This window comes from Terrapene carolina, unplaced genomic scaffold, assembly GCF_002925995.2.
Source record: "Terrapene carolina triunguis isolate 2854851 unplaced genomic scaffold, T_m_triunguis-2.0 Scaffold62, whole genome shotgun sequence".
Taxonomy (NCBI): domain Eukaryota; kingdom Metazoa; phylum Chordata; order Testudines; family Emydidae; genus Terrapene; species Terrapene triunguis.
Window position 1 is genome coordinate 13,838,713 of NW_020664413.1, and position 9,595 is coordinate 13,848,307.

The 9,595-nt window shown below is 38.7% G+C and overlaps 1 protein-coding gene across 2 annotated transcripts in view; it reads right to left on the reverse strand.

The window, feature by feature from the left end:
- Positions 1-222: 222 nt before the first annotated feature.
- Positions 223-9,595, reverse strand: part of DPP10 (dipeptidyl peptidase like 10) — a 427,130-nt gene continuing 417,757 nt past the window's right edge. Inside the window, exons 22-26 of one of the 2 annotated variants that reach the window (XM_026647418.1) lie at positions 5,982-6,081; positions 5,289-5,347; positions 5,130-5,202; positions 2,714-2,787; positions 223-1,826 (exon numbers count right to left, since the gene is read on the reverse strand). In XM_026647418.1, coding sequence (XP_026503203.1) covers positions 1,689-1,826; positions 2,714-2,787; positions 5,130-5,202; positions 5,289-5,347; positions 5,982-6,081 — 444 coding nt within the window. In that variant the 3' untranslated portion in view covers positions 223-1,688. Of the gene's footprint in view, positions 1,827-2,713; positions 2,805-5,129; positions 5,203-5,288; positions 5,348-5,981; positions 6,082-9,595 lie in introns of those variants that run through there. The other variant, XM_026647420.1, reaches the window with a different exon arrangement.

Below are 9,595 nucleotides of genomic sequence, written 5' to 3' on the forward strand. Positions count from 1 at the left end.
CATATCTTTCAGACAACTTAATTATTTGCATCATAAAAAACTCTAGCAGTTGAAGAAGAAAATATTCCAGAAGAAAATATTGATTAAAAAGCTTCAGATGAATTTCAATGTACCTTAAAAACTATTTTAATTCTTCATAAAATATGCAAAACTTTGCATTTTAAATAGTATAAATTACTTTCCAAAAATTATGTTGATTACTTTAATTTTAATCTCACAATAAATGAAATCCTAACCACGTAGAAAAGCATTAATAAATAATATCCAGAGAAAAAATTACATATGTATTTATGTGAGTTGCACAGCATTTGTCAAGAGCCTTCAGATACCTTGTGGAACATACCTAATATTAAATGAACATAATGTTTGATTTCAATCGTTGATGTTAATATTCTGATGACCTATGTTGACTGGTTTGTTTATTTCATAGCGTCAATTTCTAGTGCTGTAATTCACCTTGACAAATAAATGGATGCATTCTGGTATCTCCATCTGAATAAAATAACAAAACTTCATTTGTCAGGAGCTTCCTTGGCCATGGATGAAAAATATTTCATTTCTTCGTAACACTGTTGAATGTAAATCCTTCTCAATGAGCAGATGTGGAATACCAAATAAAAACTGACAGACTGTTCCAGTTACCTGCTACCTCCACAGAAATTAGAATGGAATCTGAGCAAAGATTTCTTTGTTAGGGTAAAATACTACTCAATGGCATTACATTGTTAATAAAATTTCTTTATCTGAAACTATAATTTAATATTTATGTATCTAATTTACATCTGACAAAGCAGCATATTCTAAAATTAAAGTATAACCAGCAAACTATTAACTACTATAAACAATACCAAAACACAACCCAAACATTTCTTATGGAAATGATACATTTTGGATTGGGGAAGTATTTCAATTGCAGACATTGTTAAAACACAGCTGTTAATTATGGCTTGAAAAATTATTCAAGCATACAAAGATTTTCTGCTTAGGAAGTCTTGGGTATATACATAAAGACCAAGAGTGCACTCCCAAAAATGCCCTTACTGGTTACTAATAGGTACAATAACGATAATAAATGTCTGAAATTAAAATAAATAAATAAAATAAAATCAGTTTTTATACTTATGTTATATAGCCCACTGGACAATATTTCCCCTTTAAACAGAAACTATAGAAAATATCACATCCTTTATTAACTCAATGCTTTCTTATGCTTAATAGACAGGAAAGGAATTGCACTTATTGTAATGTTACAGTAAATTATTAGATTGCTACTCACCTTTTAAAATATAAGTGGCCTTAATATTTATGATTGGTAGAGCATAATGCAAAAATGGATAAAGATGTGCATTTAAATTAAAAACAGCAACTACTTACAGAACAAACAGTGAGGCTTAACATAATAAACATGCACTAACTCTACACTTATGCAAAACTAAGTTTGTCCAGGAAACTGTAACCAACCGTTGTCCTTCCACAAAGGGATACGTTTTGTCCCTCGGTAATATGTTTGGACTTTGAATTCAAATTCCAGTTTATTAGCTCAGTGTCTCTAAATGTGCTGTTCCACTGTTATATCCTTTAGCTGCCCTTGAGCTTCTGCAGAATCTGCACTCTTACAGTCTCTTTTATTTAAGGTTTTATTGAGCCTCAAAGTAAGTCTCCCTTCAGTACTGTACAAACAGGCTTCCTTATTCATCCTCTTCAGGTTCCTGTGGTAAAATTGGGGCTTCCTCCTTTAAACAAGCACTAAAAAACCCAAGGATTGTGCTGTAAAGGTGATATTTGCTTTTCTCAGATGCAATGTTATGACCTTCATCTGGGTAGATCTAGCAGAGGAAAAGGAGAAAGAAAACAGTCTTAAAAATCAGTTCAGATATTTAGGGCTGATTTTTAGAGCTTTTTAGCTGACAACAGGATGACTATGTTAAATAGTTTTATGGTATCAATGAAAGTAATAAACTTCAAAGCAAAATTCATTTGATTGGGATTCAGAACCAGCACTAAATGACTGCATCTTGATCTTTAGCCGTAAAAGCCTATTCTCAGATATTGTGTTCAGAAAAGCATTTCTGGTTGGGATTTTCAGTGCGGCCAAAGGAAGTATTCAACGGAAGACCTTTTCATATTACTAACGATTTCTCTACCTCATCCAAAGCCCAGCACCTCCCCTCATGGTGAACGTAAATAATCAGTGTCGTCTCCTCAGCCCCCAAATAATGGGCACTTTTCCTGTGCAAGGACAGAGAAGGGACTTCAGGATTTGAGAGGGAAATCCAGGCCACAGAGCTGGTGACCAGCAGCTCCACCCCACAAAATAACACTTTGCTCCACTTTCCATTCCCCAAGCTGCTCTTTTAAACTACACCCTCCTGCAACCCACACAGTGGGGGAGAGGAAGCCCGTTACAGTATTTTTAGCTGCTTTTAATGCAATATTTTTAGCAGCTGAAAATAAGGAGGAAAATCAGTACTATGTGGCCAGCCAGTGCCTCATGGATCATCAGTGTATTGACTTGAAGTGTCACAGGGATCTCTCCTTGACTTCTTTACTAACTATCAGGACAAGGGGTTAGACAGCATTCTAACTGCAGTCACTGATGATTCTACTGTATGCTGGGGGTGACACAAGTTATCCAGTGAGCCCCTACATAGATAAGTATAGGTGAGATTAAAGACTGAACAATGCACCTGTGAGACACCTGAGCATTACATACCTGCATAGTGTAATTAACTCCAGCTTTTATTAGATGTTTAATTAGTTCTGCTGAGTGTTGGAAATGGACTTTAGCTACAAGACAATAACATCTACATATTAGTGAACAACATTATTATAGTACTTATTTATTAATTGTATTTCTTTATTTTCCTTTAGGTAACTTCAACCAAAAAGTTTCTTTATGTGGCAAACTGCTACCAGATTTGCAATTGATTAAGGTCTATCTACACTGCAATCAGAAGCGTGACTGCAGCACATTGAGACACTCCCCAGATAGATTTGATCCACCCAGCTAGAATTAAAGTAGCAGCAGCATGGGCTGGCTGATTGAGTACACACTCAGGATCCTGTCCTGGGTAGACCTGTACAGCCCATACTATTACCTGTATTGTCGTGGATTTACTGCTATTGTTATTTGAGCTAGTTGGATCAAAACTATACATGCTACAGTCACACCAATGATTGCAATGTAGACATACCCTTTCTGACTGCACCTGAGATACATACCGTAGCAAATAACAATAGTGCTGCAGTGATGGACAGCACTGTAATACAGTATACTTTCTGGGCACTCAGTAGGAATTCTTGTTTTTCATCCATTGTTTAGGAAGGACTAAAATAGTTTGAAGGCGAGTATCATGGGTGTGTTCAAATGCAATTAATCTGTCAGTGTATTAAATGAAAGCATGTCAGATTTTCTATTGTTTGCACAGGATTGTAAGAGATTGTGTTCATTTAGGAAATGAGCCTTTTGTAATGTTATTTCAATAATCTAAACTTCATGTGGTACAAACATGCAGCTCTGTGACTATGCTTGTGTTTGCTTCATTCATACTCATTCAGACTGCGGTTCAGTAAATACTGATGGGCAAGACTGTATTACTAGGCACCAGGGCCGGCTCCACGCACCAGCCGAGCAAGCTCGTGCTTGGGGCGGCAGATTCCACGGGGCGGCATTCCGCCCAATCCTAGGGCAGCAGAGCCGCTTTTTTGTTTTGTTTTGTTTTGTTCACTGATCCGGCCGCCCTTTAGGGGGCAGCAGCACGGAGGAGGGGAGCACCCTGCTGGGAGCGGGCTGCGCGCTCCGTCTGCCCCAGCTGGTGCCAGGACAGCAGCAAGCCCGGCAGGGCAGCCCGCGTCCTTCCCTCCCCGCCGACCGGAGCGGCGCAGAGCCCTTCCGGCAGGCGGTATGGTGGTCGGGGCTGTGTGGCGAGCGCCCCGCTGAAGCCCTGGCTGCCCCCCTTCTCTCTCTCACCCCCCATTCCCTCTTCCCCCCCCCACTAGCCAGGGCACGTCTGCAGCGCAGGGAGTCCCCCTGCACCCTGGCTCCGGCCGCACCACAGGTTTTAATTATTTTTTTTCCCTGCTTTGCTGCTCTGGCCGTGCCGCAGGGTTTTTTTTTCTTTGCCGTTCTAGTCGCCCCAATTTTTTTTTTTTTGCTTGGGGCGACGAAAAAGCCAGAGCCGGCCCTGCTAGGCACTGTGCTGCTCAGACACCTCGTATAGACATAATTCCCTCCCTAATTCACCCTGGGTCTGGGGGACGGAGGGGTAGTACTTTGCTGCTGGCCTATACCAGCAGCAAATTCCAAGTCTCCCATTTCAGTTCTGCCGGGTCGACAAGCACATTGTCTCTGTCCATTTCCATTCCTCCCCACCCACCTGTTCTGAGAGAAGCAGAACAAACATGTATGTGATCTGGGTAGGCTGTGCAAGGCATAAAATCCATTTTAGTACCCTAGATCGGCTTGGAATCCAAGTCACTATTTACCCCTTTACCATGAACAGCAAAATATACTAAAAGAAAATTGCTTGTCAACTGGCACAGGTCAAATTCTTTGCTGCCTGGCACCCATGGATTTCCATTGCAGGTGCTGCGCCTGGTTCTGGTTTCACTTATACACACGTTATACTGGTGTTAACTCCATTGACTATGCTAAAGAGCAAATTACAATCTAGCTCTAAACAGTTTAAGGATTCCCCATTGTTACATTTTAATTAATTAACCAAAGGGTTAATTTACTGAAAGATATTGTTTATCACTGATTACGCTGACATTCAGTATGCTTTCAATCGCAAAATCAGGATTAATTTAAAAGACCATTAAAAATGTATGTCACCTTATTAATAATTGATACAGTGCCTTTCACTAGCAACATCCTGCTTCACCAGATTTAAACAAATTAGAACCGCTAAGAGTTACAAATATGTAGCAAAGGAAAATGTCATCCATTCAGATTTACAATTGGCAACTGAAATTGACATCAAGTCTCTTTGGATGGACAATTCTACTAGACGGGAGACAAAGATGAACAGTATAAAAATGTGTATGCTTGCTACGTGCATAATCTTTCTTTGAGCATCTGTGTATTACAAGCTGTAACTGCAAATTTAATTGCATTTATAAATACTCACTATCAGCTGTCCCATGAACTATTAGCAAATTCTCTTCTTTTAAACCATGAATATTGTGCAGTACACTGGATGCCTATAAAAATTGAACACACACAACATAATTGCAGTATATTTTAAAAGCCAAACCATTACTTTTAGTTACTTGTTAAACTAACTTACCTGATACGTATTTTCCTCTTTAGATGGAATGCCAAGGTATCTTTCTGAAAAAGCCGAAGCTACAGAGGAAAACAGGAAATTCAGTTAATCAAGATAAATTCTATTTTTAAAAATCTTTATTTCTGGTTGAAAGCCAGGAGAAGCTTGTTAAGCAATAAAAATGGCAAGTATCTTCATCTTGAAAAGAGATTAATAAACTTTAAGGCCAAGAGGGAACATTATAATCATCTAGTCTGATCACTGCATAACGCAGGCCACAGAACTTTACCCAACAGTTCCTGCACTGAGCCCAATATCTTGTGATTGAACTAAAGTATGGTGAAAGCCTGGCCCTGTTGAAGACTTAAATGGGGCCAGGATTTCACCTCATATCTGTTAGAAAGACATCCAATATTCATTTAGGTTGGGATTTTTAAAGGGGCCTAAGGGATTTAGGTACCCAACTTCCACTGATTTAGTTTCTTTTGAAAAATCTTAAAGACCTCTAAGTGATGGAGAATTTACCACATCCTGTGCTTAATTGCTCTGGTCATTAATTACCCTCATTTTAAAATTGGAACCATATGTCCAATTTGCCTAGCTTTAATACAGTTCCACTACACTACCTGACCTTAGTTAACCTGAGTTACAGATCTGCTGTATAGATATTTTAAGCAAATCATTTAATAAAAGGGCAAGATGGGAAATACTCACCATACAACTTCATGTCTGTGATTGGTGCAATAACGGTTCCACATTTAAAAAGTCTTTCATTGGATTTCAGGATCATTGATGCAATGTATCCGCCATATCCCTATTAAACCAGATAACATGATTTGCTGTTTGTTTGTTCTTGTTCATTGTTCCTTAACATAGATGAAGTTAAAGGGTATCATGCTACTTTTCTCATGTCATTCCACAGTATTTACACCTGCAACTATTGCTTTATCATGAATTAAAAACCTACGAATGAAGAGTGAAAAAAGGTGTGATATTTCTGTCTTGCTATGAAGCCTGAGGCTTTAAAAATATGTTATAATTGATAATTTAATTAATAAGAATAAGAAGAGGTATATAAGATACCATAGTCTCATTGTGCAGTCTAGCCCTCAGCCTGCAGAAGAATTGGCGAGTGATACAAATAAAAAAATTGAAGCTAAGGGTGTCAGAGACGGTGCTTAGATAGGATAATTGTTGTTTACATTAATATATTTTGTGAAGATTTTTTGCTTATTTCTGGGTAAACACTGAGGCTATAGATTGAGGCTATGGAAGAAGGGAGAGCTGTCACCTGTCCTCTCTCTAGACTTCAGTCTTTATAGATGGATTCCCATTGCCTTCAGTGGGGATTTCTGCCTGAAACATTGTCACATTCCCCTTAGAGAGAGTCACATTCTCTGGTGCCCTTTGCCCTAGAGAAACTAGCTCTAGTGCTGCCTAGATGGAGCAGAGATCACGCAGGTGTGTGGGAGACTCTCTGGTGATAGATCCTGCCATAAGCATTCTGCTGCCCTGGCCAAAAAGATATGTGGCTATAAGGACGGTGGCCAGTAAGCTCAATGCTCTGCATTTCTGTGGCTACAGTAGATGTGTTCAAGCAGCCCTCAGGCTGCTGCACTGCAGTGCAGGGGGAATGGCCTGCACGGAGCAGCAGCAAGATCAGAGGAGTGCAAAGATGAGGTTTAAGCCACCTCTTCACATCTCACCACCCTGAAAGGTACTGTGCAGAGTGTCTGAAAACATCCTCTATTGGTGGGATAGGGTAGTATGCAGAAGAGAAGTGTGAACATGAGTCCTCTTATTTGAGACTATCCACTAGGGTTTTGTTTCTGATGAATTTGACAATCTACCCTGTTTCCCCAAAAATAAGACATCCCCCGAAAATAAGACCTACTTCCAGTTTTGCCTCTTGCTGTAATATAAGACATCCCCCGAAAATAAGACCTCCCCGATAATAAGGCCACCCCGGAATATAAGGCCCCGAAGCTCCAGGAAAAATAAGACCTCCCCTGAAAATAAGACCTAGCGCATCTTTGGGAGCAAAAATTAATATAAGACACTGTCTTATTTTCGGGGAAAGACGGTATATGAAATTCTTGTAGGTTAACTCCAGAGTCTTAAAAGATGGAGTTCAAGGTCCTGCAGTCCAGGTGCAATGCTTTTACACAATATTCATTGTTTGATTGTTTCTTTTAGAAGGGCTGTTATCTTTTCTCTCTTGATTATTGCTGGAAAATTTCCCTTCTGATGGTGGATGTTTTGTTGTTGTTGTTGTTTTTGGTTTTTTTGCATGATAATTCTCCGCAAAAAATAATCCAGCAGAAGGGCACTGAACAAAAAGTAATGGAGACAGTTGGCCAGGGTTCATCTACGTCTTATTGAGATGATTTTCTATATCCTTTTCTTCAGTTCTAAAATGGTTAATAAAAAAGTTCATCTTTCTTGAATTCTCGGAGCATTTTAAAAATGTTGTTAAATCTTAGTTAAGGAAAAAGAGATAAATCAAAAAGTGTGTTCTTGGGCTCAGAACTTTGTCAATGCGAACTGGGTACAGAGAAGAAAATATAGAATAAGACTGGGATTTTCAAAGAAGCCTAAGAGAATTAGGTGCCCAATTCTCATAGAAATCCTAGCCTAAATTGCTAAAGAGAACACAAAATTGCCCACACATTGTAAAAAACTTTTGGCTAAGAAAGAATGTTGATGTGGGTGCCAGTAACTTGTATAATTCAAAGAGCTGAAGGGAACAGTAACTTTTTTCTGCCTCCGGGTTCTCTTTTTCTTGGTCGTTTGTTTAATATTCTGCTTGTACCTTTTGCAGTAGTTTCACAGCACAATTTTAATGCTAGATAGGTATTGCCAACTTATTCACAATTTATATCATGTCTTCATTAAGAACCCTGTTTAGTTCTGTTGGGAATATTTTGTCTTTGGGGTTGTGCCTTTGCTTCCAGCCACGATTCCCCCGACATACATATAACATGTATAGTTTCCCTCAATGGTTATACAATATTTAGTTGGTTTTTTATGATTTAAGAATCTGGACTTCCTGTTCTTAGGTTAAATTTCTGTGGCTTCACCTCTACTACCAAATTTTCCACAAGTTGGTTAGCTACACAGTCATACTTTCAAGCTCATTTTCAATTTCCATGATGGAAAGTTGTAAACTATATATCACCACAGTTTGATATGTAACAATTAAAAGAGACTCTTCTGATGTACTTCATTGGTAGGGTTTGTAACTTTTCTGCAAGTGAGCAAGATAGTTTTGGTGGGCTGTCTGATAGACAGAGGTGTGTGTTTTTTACACTTTGCCCTCTTGACATTCTAATTGTTTTTGTTATTACTGCTAGTAGTTTATATTGCGGAATTTATCATGACTTTGTTCTGAGTAGCTCAAAAGCATGTTATAACATTCAAGGATGCTGGAGAGTTCCAGGACAATATGTGTGTGTCCAGCTGAGTTGAGATCAGCATAGGTAATCCACACAATCCTCTTCCTCTTCCAGCAAAGGGCATCTTCTATTCACTTCCTTAGTCAGATCATCAAAAATGTAGTGCATATAAAGGAAAAAAAGATGTTCTTTGTCAACTATGTTTCATATGGTTGAAGGCAAAATGAGCCTATAAAAAGACATTCAACTGGCTCTAAAAGAAATATAGTGGAGTCAAATATGATTAGTAATATTTAGCAATTTTTCTATTTCTAAATGGCTATTTGGGGATTTTTAATATTTTTATTAGTGATGGATGAACCTCAAAAACTTTGAAGTTTGTAAGTTAAACTGAGTGAGGGTAAACACCTCCAAATTCAAAACTGCTTGGAAGTTTATCTAATTTGCTAATATTTCCTCTTTACTGTTCCACCTTCAAAATCTTCACTTTGCACCACCTGTTCTTTCAGCCAACTGGCAAGAATGTTTTTTGAAAGGACATCACAGTTGTTCTCCAGTGGGTAGAAACACTTACACAGCACTAACAGTGTTCACGGCCCTATGTGGACATGTAAAAGCCTGCTCAGATCTATGCTATTTTGTAGTTCTCATCATCTCATTGCTGGTTTGAAAAGATGATACTTATGTCTTCTCCTGTTCTTCTTAATGAAGTAGTAAAGGCCCGTGGGGAGTTTTTGAGCAATATCAAATAAAGACTTAAGGAATATAAATGAAATCTATTACTTAAACCAGAAGCAACTGCATTAGCTGACTACTATGCATGGTGTTTGTGTGACCACCTTGTCATGCTAGAAGACAGACTCTGGCCCATTTGGAGCGAGGTATATGTGTGTGTGTGTGTGTGTGTGTGTGTGTGTGTGTGTGTGTGTGTGT